This window comes from Silene latifolia, chromosome Y, assembly GCF_048544455.1.
Source record: "Silene latifolia isolate original U9 population chromosome Y, ASM4854445v1, whole genome shotgun sequence".
Classification (NCBI taxonomy): Eukaryota; Viridiplantae; Streptophyta; class Magnoliopsida; order Caryophyllales; family Caryophyllaceae; genus Silene; species Silene latifolia.
In genome coordinates, this window is record NC_133538.1 from 467,996,523 (window position 1) to 468,012,014 (window position 15,492).

General features: G+C 35.0%; 2 protein-coding genes across 10 annotated transcripts; one reads left to right on the forward strand and one right to left on the reverse strand.

Annotated features, from left to right (window-relative positions):
* Positions 1-305: 305 nt before the first annotated feature.
* LOC141633493 (protein trichome birefringence-like 34) lies at positions 306-5,688 on the forward strand. Its single transcript, XM_074445953.1, has 5 exons — positions 306-496; positions 1,117-1,291; positions 1,395-1,591; positions 2,112-2,270; positions 5,337-5,688. Exons 1-5 carry the CDS (start codon positions 321-323, stop codon positions 5,686-5,688), a joined length of 1,059 nt encoding a protein of 352 aa, XP_074302054.1. The 5' UTR covers positions 306-320.
* Positions 5,295-14,778, reverse strand: LOC141633492 (protein BREAST CANCER SUSCEPTIBILITY 2 homolog B-like). Of its 9 annotated transcripts, none has more exons than XR_012538251.1 (20): positions 14,484-14,729; positions 14,142-14,336; positions 12,776-13,831; positions 12,572-12,696; positions 12,334-12,482; positions 11,191-11,313; positions 10,819-11,083; positions 10,670-10,720; positions 10,484-10,559; positions 10,291-10,402; positions 10,112-10,183; positions 8,723-8,921; positions 8,468-8,650; positions 8,216-8,358; positions 8,081-8,143; positions 7,773-7,983; positions 6,979-7,146; positions 6,820-6,900; positions 5,869-5,998; positions 5,295-5,338 (listed from the first exon to the last, which is right to left on the reverse strand). XR_012538251.1 is itself a non-coding variant. In XM_074445948.1 (19 exons), the coding sequence occupies exons 1-18, from the start codon at positions 14,626-14,628 to the stop codon at positions 6,844-6,846; spliced, it is 3,393 nt and encodes a 1,130-aa protein (XP_074302049.1). In that variant the 5' UTR covers positions 14,629-14,778; the 3' UTR covers positions 5,455-6,003; positions 6,820-6,843. The 9 variants fall into 9 exon arrangements, 4 of the variants coding, with proteins under 4 accessions (XP_074302049.1, XP_074302050.1, XP_074302052.1 ...); XR_012538252.1 differs by having other exon boundaries at positions 5,869-6,003; XR_012538250.1 differs by having other exon boundaries at positions 5,305-5,774; positions 5,914-6,003; positions 14,484-14,778.
* Between the last annotated feature and the right edge of the window lie 714 nt (positions 14,779-15,492).

Below are 15,492 nucleotides of genomic sequence, written 5' to 3' on the forward strand. Positions count from 1 at the left end.
GTTGCGCAGCACTACACCAATATCCAAATATAAAAAACAATTATACAAATTTTCTTACAGCTTGTTGACCATAAATTTTAAAGCTTAAAAAGATGAGAATGAACAGACATTTCACACTAATTACAACAAATATTATGGCCAAGGCTAACACAACCAAAGTGAATCAAAATGCATGCATTTCTATTACGTTAGCTTCTACATGGAAAGTTCTAATAACCAAATTTCAGGTCCTTATCATTGTCCTAATTATTTTCTTTATTTCTGCTCTTCATTTTACGTCGAAAAATCGTGTAGTCATTATAGAAGAGGAGGTGCAAACGATGCCGAAATGTGACTATTTTAAGGGGAAATGGGTGTATGATAATGAATCATACCCATTGTATAAAGAGAAAGAGTGTTCGTTTATGTCAGATCAACTTGCTTGTCACAAATTTGGACGTCAAGATTTGAGCTATCAATTTTGGAAATGGCAACCTCACCATTGTGATCTTCCTAGGTTCTTTCTTGTTCTCTCTTTTCAATTTTGGAGATGGCAACCTCACCATTTTGATACAAAATTTTCCCTTATTGTACTTCGATTTCTTTAATTCTCTTGAATTCTAAGGGTAATCGTCTAGTTGACTGTAAAAAAAAATAGCGAAAATGTAAACCCAAAAATTGAGGTTGAGAAAAACAAACAAAAACTCTTTAAAATTTTAAAATTTCTATAAATTGGAATATCTTTAAAATGGAAAATGGATGATATTTGAGATTTAAACATGTTATGTTAAATAAATTATTTACATTATTTCTATTAATATTTGAAATTGTTCCGAGGCCCTACATCATTCAAATCATGAAGTTAACAAGTGCATTCTTCAAATGTCAAAACAATGTACATTTCAAAAAAAGAAAATGAATTATGCATGCATGTTAATGTCCTTCCATTTTTATTTTTTTATTTTTTTTGTGTCAGAGTATAAAATCGATTGTGGAACTCCAACCATCAGCTTAAACTTAACTTTTAGTTGAGATTGTTTCTAGACAATTTGGACTAATATTGTACATACTATCGGAAGGGCATTATACCTGTCAAATTTTTATTAACTTTAGTATGTACATTGTGTTAAATAATAGGTTGAATGCGACAACATTGCTAGAGGCCCTAAGGAACAAAAGGCTTGTATTTGTTGGAGATTCCATAAATAGAGGTCAATGGACTTCTATGGTGTGTTTGGTGGAACAAGCAATCCCCAATACTTCCCTTAAAATCATGGAAACTAATGGCTCCTTATTTACTTTCAAAGCTATTGTAAGACGACCACCCTCCTACTATCATGTTTATTTTAATTTTCTATAAATTCAATTGGTAATTATTGATATGTTATTAAAATGTCAAATATTATGAAATGCAGGAATACAATGCCTCAATAGACTTTTATTGGGCACCTTTGTTGGTAGAGTCGAATTCAGATCACCCGGGAACGTCTGGGCTACAAGAAAGAATAGTTCGGACTCAAGCAATTGAGAAGCATGCTAGGCACTGGGATGATGCTCACATTCTTGTTTTTGATTCATATCTATGGTGGAGAAGGGAAACCATGAAGGTCTTGTAAGTACAATTACCATTGTTCATTTAAACTATCTCACATTGTTCATGGAGGAACGAGATTACTATCTTATATACTATTACCAATTAATTTTAGGGCTCGCTTGGAATGAGAGTAATTATTAAGGGAGTAATAGAGACTAAAATAAGAAGAAATGGAAGGAGATTGGTGGTTCATGATGGGTGTGGAGGATGGAAAGAGGTGGTGAAGGAGGAATTATTACCTCCATATGGAGGTAATGCATTACTTGAGGGGGGAGGTGGGTAATTATTACCTCCTTAATGGATAGACTATTACACTTTCTTCCTCTATTTCTATCTCCAACCTCCATCACTTTCCTCCATTTTCTAGTTCATTTAAGCTCTATTACTCCCCTAATAATTACTCTCATTCCAAGCGAGGGTGAATTATCAGCTTAACTTATCAAGTAACTATATTTCCTCCTTTTGAGTATGGCACGTATATGTTTCCATATTCGAAAATGATTGTGAGAGTAACTTTGGATGTTGCCAAATTGGTTAGGTGGGGATCCTTTGAAGAGGAAGATGGGATTTACAAGGAGATTGAAATGTTGAAGGGTTATGAAATGGCGTTGAGGACATGGTCTGATTGGTTGGAAATACATGTCAACCACTCCAACTCTCGGATCTTTTGGATGACACCGTCTCCCATGCATGGAAGGTAGGTAGGTGGTAATTCAACTCAACAAATTTGGTTAATTGTGAGATTAATCGTTCGATTGTAGTAATTAAATTTTAATTGTGTATGTAATTAACAGGCCTAATTAATACAAAGTTAAAAGATTTAGAATTATCACATGGCATAACTTAATGTAACAATTCTGATTTCTATCTAACCAACCCAAAGAGAAGGACCAATACATACAAACATTTTTTTTTCGGATAAGGACCTCAACTTTCAAAGTTTATAATTAAAGAACTCTAACCTAATACCGTTACTTTTCCGTTTTAACATTGAACATTGAGGGAAAAATAAATACAACAAACTGGAATTGACGGTACTGAATTTGTTTGTTTGTCAAATCAAAACACACAATTATTTGTCATCTTTCATCCCATCTCATTCTTCCCTTTACTATCCTACTACGGAGTACTATCTGGCAAACGCAATGGGTTATGAAAACGTAATTGCTAAATCCCGCACACTATTTTACTAAATCCTACACAAATTACCGACTTATTCCAATTTTGCCCCTCATTTCACAGCCCAATGAAAATTAAACCCTAACTCAAATTTTGCACCCTTCTCCTTCTCTCTCCTATCCCAACCGACTACCCTCCGCCGCTTCAAACGCCGTCCCTGGCCACCGACCTACGATACCTCTCTGGTGGCCCACTTGTCACTCTTCAACAGTCATACCTTATTCAGTCATTCGTTGCAACCACAAATACGACGCCGTCTTCTCTGAAACTCTAATAGCGATGTCGCATACTGAAGTCAATAACGCCTCGTTTGGTAATGCGACAGACGTAGTTCCGTTAACGGCGTCGATTTGGACTTTCCATATTAGGTTTTCTTCGAAGTTGTTGACATAGGTGTTTTCATGGGGGACCAAAACGATGATGTTTGAGCCAGCAGAGGAAAGGAATCGGTTGGGGGAGGAGAGAGAAAAAGAAGGGTGAGAGATTGGAGTTGGATTTAGTTTTTTTAGTCGTGTATTTGTGGGAGGGGCAAAACTGAAATAAGCGGTAATTTTGTGTAGGATTAAGTAAAATGGTGTGCGGGATTTAGCAATTCCCTATGAAAAACAAAGTAGGCTCATCTTATAAAAACCATTCACATAATTTTTTTTCTTTAGGGTTCTCACTATCTAGCACACTCTAAGTATATTTCCCTTTCACAAGAAAGAAAAATCTGCAATCATTGTAGTTCATCAGAAAACATACAACCACTTTGCTTAAAGCCTAATCTCCACTAACATATATAGTACTTCCTCCATTCTTATATGATGTACCCATTTTATTAAAATACTCCACTCATATATTCAATAAATGGGTATATCATATAAAAATGGAGGAAGTAGTTCGTTAGTTTTCAATACAAAACATTATGATTTGCAATTACTGTTAACTTATCTGTTGCTTCAAATGAATTTATGTTATTTGTCAAATTATTACTAACTGATCTGTCGCTTGAAATGAATTTATGTTATCCGTCAAACACGTGGGTGCGAACATCAAAATCGTACCGTCATTTACGGGTTTCAAATTTCTATCGGAAATTATAAAATTAAAAAATCGTCATCTACTTTGACATACATCCTTAACTGGAAATTTTAAAGCATAAACTCTTAGGCCCTGTTCTTTTGGACTAAAATTGTCTGAACTGAACTGAATTGAACTGAATTGAATTTAATGGAGCTGAACTGAATTAACTGAACTTATCTGAATTGAACTGAACTGAACTGAAATAATAATAAAAAGATTATACTAATAATAATAACAATAATACCAATAATAATAATAATAATAATAATAATAATAATAATAATAATAATAATAAATATTATAACAATAATAAATATTATAACAATATTATTCATTAATAATAATAATAATAATATAATAATAATCTAATAAGATATATAAAAAATAAAATAGTAATATAATAATAAATATAGTAATAATAATAATAATAATAATAATAATAATAATAATAATAATCTATTAGTAATACAAATGATAACATTATTAATAATAATATAATATATTATTAATAATAATAATAATAATAATAATAATAACTAAAAACTAAATAATAATAATAATAATAATAGGTCTAATATAATAACTTATTAATATAATAATATTAAATATAATAATAAAAATAAATATGTGATTAATAATACTAATAATAATGAATATATTAATAAAACAATAAATATTATATAATCACTTATTAATATAATAATATTAAATATAATAATAATAATAAATATGTTATGAATAATATTAATAATAATAATAATAATAAATATATTAATATAATAATAAATATAATATTATAATAATATTATAATAATAATAATAATATAATAATAATAATAAATGAATAAATATATTACATATAAATATAGTAATTTAATTAATACGAATTAATTATTAATAAATATAATAGTAATATAATAAATATAAAAATAATATAATAATAATAATAATAATAATAATAATAATAATAATAATAATAATAATAATAATAATAATAATAAGATTGGTAAATAAATTAATATAATAATAATGATATGAATAAGAATATAAAATAAGAATAATAATATTAATGTTGAAAACAAACTAATATGAACTGAACTAATATGAACTGAACTAAACTGATCGAATCGAATCGAATGGAGTGAATCGAATCAACTTAAAGGAGTGAACTAAATCGAATCGAACTTATTAATCGAAAATTAAGTCCAAAAGAACTGGAAAAAAATAGCAAAGTTTAGCTCCTTATTTTGTGGTTAACTCCTTCATATCCTAACTTCAATTGAGAATATGGTGAGCGTTATTGACACCAATAGACAGTCTCATATATAAGATTTCATGTTACAAAAAACCGCAGAAACTCTAATCTATAGCCGCCTTGGGTATATTTCCAATATCTTAACTCTGAAGTAATACTATATAATTTTGATTATAATCTAAAAACAAGCTTCATTATTGTGCTTAAGACGGGTATTGTGAATTAGAGGGGCTCAAGTTCAAATCTATCTTCCATAAATTGCAGTGCTGAATATTGGGGTGGTGAAAGTGGATCAAACTGTTACAATGAAACTCAACCAATAGCAAAACAGCTTTACCCGGACGAAAGTGGTGGATTAGAGCAAAAAATGATGCAGCTCGTGGAAGCAGAAACAAATAGTCTGATAACCAAGGGAGTAAACATACAAGTAGTTGACATAACACTACTTTCGAAATACAGAAAAGAAGCACATCCCTCCATTCACAGAAGGCAATGGCAACCCTTGACAAAAGACCAATTGAAAAATCCAACAAGTTATGCTGATTGTTTTCATTGGTGTCTCCCTGGTGTGCCTGATATTTGGAATCAAATCCTATACGCCTATCTTTTTATCTAAACCTTATGCCCATTGTGTTACACTGAACTCACTGCCAAACCATCATAGATATTAGTAGAATTGATTGTCCAGAAATTCACAACAGCCTACAGGAGATATATATATATATATTATTTTTATCAATCAACATTTTGACTTGGACCTATTTATATCTACAGTAATGAAAAGTGCTTTGTATACCCAACTACAATAGATAAATCAACCACCAAAAAAATAATAAAATACCTTATATTAACATTATCATGCATGCATCACCGTCAGCGTAATGTATAAAGTTGGGGATGCTCTAAGTCCGGATGGCTCTGTTGGTCTGTCCTGCACAAAACAAGCCAGCTTATAATCATCCAGCACTTGGGGCAATGGTTATAGAGAGAAATGGAGTTTAGCTTGCACACTGAACATTGTATCATGTGTGCAGCTGTGAGAGTTTGGAGAAGCTCAATCCAACAGACTGTCATAATCACGGACCCACAATCACGCGGGCATTCAAGCTCAATCATAAAAATCTCACTGTTTGGTGACTCCTGCATAATAGAGTACACATATAGAAAGTGCAATGTACTCCTAATTAACTTGGTTACTGCGACAATGGTCAGGACAAAAGCTAATTATATACGGAGTACTTAGAATAACCAGCCTCAGTTACTGCGATAGTTTTTAACTGCTCAATGTGGATGCAAATACTTTTGTGACAAAAATCAATGAACATTATAAAGCCATAGGAAGACACAGAAAAAGAATTTAGTAATAAGAAGTGCCTTGATTTTAAAAGAAAAAATAACAAGACCTTAACCCACCTCTTTTCATTTAATTAATTAGATGTCCACCTTATATTATACATGGGATTCAGAATCACTAAACTTTCCCACCCACTTGAATTAGTCAGCTTCATGAATAAAGTCCATGATGCATTATTATTCATCAGGGGATTTAACCAACTCCAGACCGGTAACTAGACTTCATAGACTACTATTCAGTCATGGCACATTACTATTCATTAAGGCCATAACTCTATATAAGATAAAGATGCAATCACGAATACATATTTTGGGACAAACCTCTCAAAATTCGGTGACGACAATTTTCAAGTATGCATATTCTGATAAAACTAAAAGAGGCATCTCAACTTACATGACGATATTCGTCGGCGTATTTTCAGGGAGCATTATCACCAATTATATATAGGACCCTCTTCTTTAGCTTCTCAATTGTCTGTATGAAGTACATACTAGTGTTAAAATAACATAATATCAAAAGTGTATACAGGTAATCTAGAGCATTGATGCATACCAAACTGGAATTCTGCTCCCATTTCTTGACTAAGCCAAAGGCATCTTTAACATGGGAACAAGAAGGATGCTCATAATTAAGGTAATATGTCGAATTTTCAGTAGCTTCCGCAACCCACATATGATTCGCGTGATCTTTAGCTCTCTTCACAAGATTACAAAAGCAGACCTATTAAAATATAAAAGAAAACTTAGGAAGTTAGACCCTAGAGTGTGCTTCTGATGTAAATTTACTGGAAAGCAACCTGACATTTAATCTCATGAAATGCCAATGTGAACGATTGCTACAGAAACATATGCACAGCATCTCAGTGGAATAGATAATGTAGAGCAGTCCAAATATGGGTTCAGCTGAGGACCAAAATTCCTTGTGTATTTTAAGGGTCCGTATGGCGTATACAGATGGCCAAACTAACAAATTGACTAAAAAAAATCACTTGGGACAAATTGGACAAAAGAAAGTAAAGGAATTTGACATGGTAGTAAAAAAAGTAAAGGGGAATGATAAATTGACATAAGAAAGTTGCCCTTTGTTTAATTTTCAATTCTTCCAACTATATTTGCCAAGATTCCTTACCTTTTAAAAAGAAGGGGCAGAATAGTGTGGAAAAGGACAGGGGTGTGGATGTGGGTAAAAAAATATACCCTCTTTGTCATGATGTTGATCAACACTACATTCTACAACTAATCAGCCAATCTCCTCTCGCCTGTTATTGTCACTATAAAGGCTATCCAAAATAAATGTGCAAGGAAATCATTCATATTCCGAAAAATGTCTCAAACTATAATACTTACGATAGATCCAACAAGATTATAGTTGATTGGAGATGTTGAATCGTCATCAGTGCACGGAGAGCAAAAGCTAATGGCCAGCAATGGCATTGTTGAATCATCAGTTCTTAACTCACTCAAGGATCCATCAGTAACAAACACCCACTGTTTCTTTTGGAGACCATCAACATGTTCCAGGCCCACGTGCACGACAAACACAGCTGTATCAAATTCACTGCAGAAAGCATATAACGAAAGTAAGTACAATTATGAAGTCCATAACTTACTCACCTGAGAAGCATTACAGCTCAAAAGGTCTGTGTTATCATCACCTTGACAGTGGAACTTCTCCCATTCTTGATAATGAAAGAGCCTTGCGAGGATTGAAGAAGGGCCTAAATAAAGATGCAGCAAGCTTAGTGTTTCTGTTACTTCAAAGAATAAACAGCTACAGGGTGGATACTTACATAAAAGATTTGTTCTCTATCGTTTTTAAAGGCTGCCATTTAGTACTAGATCCTCTGGCTTGTAGATAAAGTGTGTTTGAATCAGAATGCAACGGTAAGAGGCCCGAAATAGCATAAGTTTGCCCCTCTTCAAGCTCAAGTTTCTGACAAAGTGCACAGGAAATCATTTCAAAATGCAAGCACGCAAAATACATTCTGATAAATGCAAGATAGAGTAACAACAAACCTAATAAGAAATATATCTTTTCATACCTGCCTTTCAGAAGGGTTCCAGATTGTTATTAATCCTTCCCTGAAGTCTTTAATTTTAGCATGGTCTTTACATTGTAGTCCAACGACCCTTACACGCATAAATGGGGAGACTTCTCTGCCACTTAGTCCTGCATCTTCAATGGCTTTTTCGATCAACTTTTGCAAGTCGCACTGCCTGTTTTCCTGTAATGATATCTGGAAGTTAGCTATATAAAAACATCTAGATTATCATCACAGAAAATATCGAGAAAGCACCTCAGCTTTTGCACGGTAAATGGAAAACGATGTTAGCTGCTCAGAACTCATTTCTGCCATCATAAGTTCTGGCTCAGCAGCATGCTCAAGCATCTTCAAGATCTTTGCCCCTTCTTCGTTGTCATAATCATCGGCCACAAAACTATTATTGGAACCTCTCTGAAAGTCTAATGTAAGACCTTCTATGATGTTAGAACGCCTACACATCAAAATATGAAAATTAGGATGATCATCTTCCCAAGGCCCAACGTGAAGATATCAATACTAATACCAGCATGAGCAAGGAATTCTCACCCCCAATTAAAGCATTACCCTCTTTGTTATTCTTTATAGAGAATTATTCTAACAAACACATGCTAGAGTACGAATACTTTCATGTTAACATAACAAGTCAATGGAACTCAATCCCGTCGCAGACCCAGAAAAAATCATTTACACTGTCCCATTGGAATTGGTTAGCCACTGTTATATAAAATTACAAAATTCAACTTTTTCACCGCCAAAACTGAGCAACATGCACAAGAACGGATTATTTTTTACGGTGGCCAGAGAGTCCTGGACCTCATGTCACTGATATCTTCATATTTTACATATTCTACCGGCACAAATGCTGAGGCCACTGTTGTATGTTATAGGATATGCAACCTGTCATGTCAAAAACGAGACTATTTGGACTCCTTTTTGGCACTACATAGTTGTTACATCTTTACAAACTTGTGAAGAAATCACATTCATGTGTAGCTCAATGTTCCTCTTTAATAAACTTATGCTTCGCACACTTTAACCTGTTTTGACTTGGGAATTTTTCTTTATGAATGAAAACAATTAATCACAGAAGCATGGTGCAAAACTGCAAAATAGCAAGTTTGTGTACATCCATTATGTAAACACACTATGTCTACTTAAACTTTAACAAGGGATAGAAAATGAAATCAAAAACATAAAAGAATGCAAGGTAAACTAATGCAAATTTGTCTTGAGGAAATAATCTGCCACTTTAAAAATAGTTAAGAAAGATGTACTTCGTACATTTTAATGTCCACGGGGATGATCTTGGATACGTGAGAATACATGGATCTAACTTCTAAGTATCAGAATCATTATTGCAATCTTGAGCGAAATGTGATAATATAAGGGGTAAAGGATTAAAGGTACGTGCGCCATTTGTAGAGTTCCTACAAATTGGTTTTATTCCTTTATTAAGAGTCACAAAAACAGTTGTTAAGGCTTTATTATAGCACTGCAAAGTATATGAAACTGGGCTAAAATTATTAGCAGTATGAGGAGTAAAGAGTAAAATGATGTCACTTGCTCCCTAAATCCCTCTCATGTTTGGCAGACTCTCGCAATGAAGTATATATTGCTTATCACGATTCAAAGCAGACACACCTCTGGCTATAAAGCTGTGAGACTGCGGTTTCCATTTTCTCTGACCTCACAATATATCCTCCATTCTTCAACCTGTAGAGTATTGAACACACACAATTATAGCACAAAACAATGCAGACCAGAGTGTTCTTTGATAAAGTATAAACACAATATTCAAAGTAACAGCAACCGGACGCTACCTTTCTCTGTAAAGGACAGGATATATCCTGGTAACTCCAACTAAGGTCCTAGGTACTGAGCCTCCATTGCCCTTGATGCATCTAAATGCCAGTGGTGCATAGGCACCTCTACCTACAATTCAATCGAAAGTCATTAACATGCTACTCAGAAACTTCTTAAAGAGGTGGTGTTGAAATCGTTAATGGGACTCACACAATCCTAAACGTGCATCCCAGCTAGCTCTGTAAGTTCCATTTATATGAAGCACCAAACTAACGGTTGCAGACGCCTGTGATTGAAATAAAAGGTTGACAACACTTTGAAAACAAATATTATAAGATGCATGGAAACACATGAAGGAAATTTAAGCCTTCATCAAAACTGGAAGGAAGAACAAACCTCAAGAGGAGAAACAGGTCCTTCCCAGGCATTTAATCCAGCCCCACATATCTACCAAAGTCAGGATTGTGTACAAAATCCTAGTTTAGACACATTACGCAGCTTGCTATACAAGAAACAAAATGTAAAAACCCAAAACTCCAGCCTACCCGCAGTTTTTGCCCAACAAATAGCTTTCCAACAGCTAGGTGTTTGGACAGCAGTGGATCCAACAGGGCATCTATAGAATACCATCCATCTGTAAGTTCCAATCTTGCCATGCTTGTCTCTCCAGTCAATTTTGTACTTGAAGTTCCCTCACTAGCTGATCGGATAGCTGAAATGCATAACACTAGCATGGAAGTAGGTGACGCATCTCCTTCTAAAATTCTCTTAATTGCAGAACGTTGACCATGATTAACTTCTCGTTCATATCTGCAAATATCATAAAATTGAAAAGGTAAATCACCTAGAAATAACAAACCTAGTTTTTAAAGTTTTATTATAGATAGAATCAGGAGAAAAACATAAATGTTTCATACCTGTACTTTAATTCCTCAAGCACATTAGAACTAGTGAGAAATTTCTTCGCAAACTTAGCTGAATATAATCTTTCATAACATGCTAGTTTCCACACAATCCACTTGTAGTGATTTGCTACCCACCTAACAGGAAAACCCATATAACATCAGCTCTCATGATTAGCCAAGGTGTAACTCAGTCATAGAGTAGCCAAAACTGCATCCTATTAACTATTTAATTTGCATAAACAATTACTTCATATCCATGCTCTAGAAGCATAAGTTTTATAAGTTCACGGGTATGAGTGGCAGAGCGGATCCCCTACCAAAATGTAATGCATTTAAGAATCTAATTGTTTTGAATACGGCGAAAAAAAAAAAAAAAAAAAAAAAAAAAACAGTATAATGCTGCGGTCTGACTCTTATCTATCAACTGGCAAAACAATCATTAGGCAATATAACAACCCTTCTACACAGTACACCAGTATTTTTTTTTTGTTCGATGCTATTGCTTTTACATGTTCACGAATTGGAAAAGATCGAGTATCCTGATCTATGTCTCTATCAGTCTATTATCCCAAATGACATCAATGTTTCAATCTGAGGTATTGGATTAACTCAAACCCTAGCAAATCATGAATTGATTTGCACGTCTTCCGTATACGTATTCACTGTGTTTTGATACTTGGTTAAATCCATTGTATAACGGCATAAGTGTGGATCATGCGTATTGTATATATATTACTTATTCACATCAAGGAGTACCTATGAATTAGGCAACCTTGATTTCAATACAAGCAATATTAGGTTAGTGTTATAAGACTCCTCCCTTTGTCCATTCTCTCAACGTCAATGTTTCTTAGACTGGCAATATTTGTTCTACCATATAGAACCCTTATTAACAAAAACCTATTTCAGTAAATATCTTAAGTAAAGTGGTAAAAACTTTAACAGATATAGTTTGCTTTCCTGCAAGTTTCATAAGCTGGTGTAAACAGACAGACGATGATTAGCTTAATTCAAGGGGAAAACATACACCACATCAGTCTCAAAAACAGAGTAGTAAGTACTCCTCACAGGCTAGTAGTGAACAGCAACAATTCTGCAAATACAAGTTGTCTGAGCAGGGGAAGGAAAGGATACAGGAAAAAGATATGTAATTACTTTTTTGTGATATGTTGAGCTGATGCTCCAGATTGGAGCAGCATATCATAGAAAGTGCCAGCATCAATTGTGCGGGATCCATCCAAAAATGTGTATTCCTCTGAACATTCTGGATTAATCTGTCGTAGCTCCGAAGAAATAATTTCTAGCTAGATTCACGTGAATTTAGTAAATAGAATCAGCATCACTGTATTAAAGTAGTCAAAAGAGTAAAGACCTATCAGGATGCTTGACTTACTTTTTGTGGGTATGCTGGAGGTTCTTTAAAAAACTCGGTGATGTAAGTTCTTGAAGACTGAGGTGGGTAACGCATAGAAACCTTCCTTCGAGGAAATGAAGTTTCAGACATTCTGCTCGAGTACCCTGAATGCATAAGCTTGTCAAGTGGGAATGGATATAATGTTTATGCGAAGCCCAGTTTGGAATTTTTTGGTGAGCTTACCATTTGGGATAACGTGGAGGTTATTGTTTAGAGGAGTAACAAACTTTGAGCTTCGTGGCATCTTGAAAGGAGTAAGGGAAGTTCTTCTTCCAAGTCTCCTAACCTCAGATGGTGTTCCTTTGACGCTTGTAGAATTAGTGTCAATGGTGTTTGTGATATCAGCAAGTGGTCTTCCTGATTGCTTTAGAGACCTATGAAGACCGGAGCCCACACCATTTGCCATGGTATGCTGGCTTGTTACTTCACTGCCAAAATGATTTTCCATAAAAGGTTCTTTTGGACATGGTTGTTTACCACTAGAAATGCAGAGGCTTGCCTCAGCATTAAATTTTGATATTAAATTGGTCCCTGAAACCAATGCCTCTGATTTGGCTTTGGTTTGCTTCCTGTCAGAAGACTGTTTCATTGGCGATACAAAGATCTTAGGATTTTGCTCGCTTTTTTCAAGTTGATGAAGAGTGAAATGACCAATATTGTTCTCTTTGTTAAAGAGGCCCCCATCCGAATTACCATTCTTGCAAAATGAAAACATGGAAGCACCTGCATCTTCTTCATCTAATAAACTACCAATCTCTTGATCACCAAGGAGGTTTTTTGCGCGCTGCAATGCATCACCAGACACAGAAATAGACCTACCGCCAGCAGTTTGGAACTTGAATCCAGAAGATTTTACAGAAGGGTTGCACATTCCAGGTTGTATAAGATTACTAATATTCTGATCAACAATCTCATTCTTTGAGTGAAGACGAGCCTTTTTTAATAGTGTACCATTCTCAGTTCCGCCGTGATTGATAACCATATGTGCCTTCCCTAAATTCGGTGGCATTTCATATCTCAATCCATCACCACCACGTAGTATCTTTTTTGGAGGTTCATCACCATCATTTTCATTCATACCCAACAACGCCTTGGCTCTAGAAAGCCCCGCAGAAGAAATGTTAACCTTTTTTCCAGAGCCTGTTTGAAACATGGAATTAGGAGATACGAAGCCTTGACCTCCGGCTTTTTTCCCAGATCCCATTTGGAAAACTGAATTAGGAGAAATGAACTCATGTCCTGAAAGGCCAATCAAATTCAAACAATTGAAACATCCACGAAATATATTCCTTAATTAGCATTATCCTCACCAAACACAATTAACATGCACAAAAGGATGGTACAGACTGTCTCGTAAACCAGGTAGGCCAATTACGACAACAATAACATCATCGGTAAAGCCTTCTAATACATTAAAAAGACTCCAATTCAATCTAAATTATCGATTAAGTTACCTTAACAAGTCTAACTGGAGCATGATTGCAGGCTAAAAATCATTGAATAGCTTATATCGAATTGTAAACAGATGCAACGAAATCAAAACTCTAACCTGCATTGACATTATCCTTAAAATCGTCACCAAGAATCGAAGCAGCTTTGGCAATGGAAGCTTTATCAAGCACAACTGAATTCCCCAATCCAGTACTAAACATGGGAAGACGACCACCAGCATCACCATTACCAAAGTGATTATTGTCATCGCTCTTACTACTTTCATCATTATCCTCAAAAATCTTCGAACATCCTGTAAAATTCATACATCATTATTATTGAAGATTAGATATTATTTGGAGGATCACTAGTATTATCTTCAATAATTATATCATGAATGATATATAAATCCAACAATTGCACAATCAATCAATCGAGAGAGAGAGAGAGAGAGGTTGACCTAAAAGGAGGACATCGTGACATGAAGGCAATGGAGCAGGAGGAGAAGACGGAAGGTGGACATGTTGCGACGAATGTGTCGTCTCCGGCGATATTTTCCACCGAAAATTATTGTCGTCGTCGGAGAATAACTGCCACGTCGACATTGCGCGGCGGTGGTCGCCGTATTCCGGTGGTTTTCCGGCGGTTTTTTATAATTAGGGTTTTTGATCGGGTGGAGGACTGGTGTTTTGGGGAGTGAAGTAGAAATGGATGCTGTACTGTTTACGTTTTTCGCGGTGTTGTGTGATAGCTGTAGAAATTTTTCAAAAGGCGGGAACTTTTAACTTGTGCTTGCTCTGTTGGTTTTTTTTTTTTTTTGCGAAAGAGGGGTAAAGCTCCGAAAATTAATTGTTATCTATTATACGGGGAATAGCTACCTTAAAAATGTCCTTCCGTAGGATGGGACGCAGCTCATTTAAAGGTACATCTAAATGCAATGGAATAGTACTAGTATTAACTCCTCTATTAGCTAGTAAATCTGTTGCCCTGTTCGGCTCTCTATAGGTATGTTCTAGCTTGACTTTCCAATGGCTTTCGTTGATCAGTTCTTTGCATCTCTTGGCTAAGAACAACTACTGCAGTCGTAATGGTCGATGTACACTTTCCTGGGATCATGCTTGGGTGGATGGTGTATGCCTCTCAGATAATTCTATCGCCCCAATTCCTGATGAGATTATCGGAGCTACTGTGAGTGATATGTGGTGTATACAAAATGGGTGGAAATGGGATTGTTTTGCAGACTTTTTACCGCGGGATTTGCTTCAAAAAATTGCGTCGATCTCATTAGTCCAGGATCCAGACTTAGAGGATTCACTGTATTGGCAAGGTACGTCCTCCGGTAAATTCTCCATAAAATCTGCTTTAGGGTATCTGAAAGGAGCCGACCCTACTTTGATCCCAGAGCCACCGGTCTGGCGCATTATATTGCGGCTTCCGGTTCAACAACGTATTCGTATGTTTTTATGGCT

What these genes read in the sequence shown, in the direction of transcription:
- LOC141633493 (XM_074445953.1), top strand. Translation starts at nt 321, where the DNA reads ATGCCGAAATGTGACTATTTTAAGGGGAAATGGGTGTATGATAATGAA. An exon ending in TATTTACTTTCAAAGCTATT is followed by an intron (nt 1,292 to 1,394) that starts GTAAGACGACCA and finishes TATGAAATGCAG; the next exon opens with GAATACAATGCCTCAATAGA. An exon ending in CCGTCTCCCATGCATGGAAG is followed by an intron (nt 2,271 to 5,336) that starts GTAGGTAGGTGG and finishes CATAAATTGCAG; the next exon opens with TGCTGAATATTGGGGTGGTG.
- LOC141633492 (XM_074445948.1), bottom strand. Translation starts at nt 14,628, where the DNA reads ATGTCGACGTGGCAGTTATTCTCCGACGACGACAATAATTTTCGGTGG. An exon ending in CCTCCACGTTATCCCAAATG is followed by an intron (nt 12,697 to 12,775) that starts GTAAGCTCACCA and finishes TTATGCATTCAG; the next exon opens with GGTACTCGAGCAGAATGTCT. An exon ending in ATAATCTTGTTGGATCTATC is followed by an intron (nt 7,147 to 7,772) that starts GTAAGTATTATA and finishes ATATTTTAATAG; the next exon opens with GTCTGCTTTTGTAATCTTGT.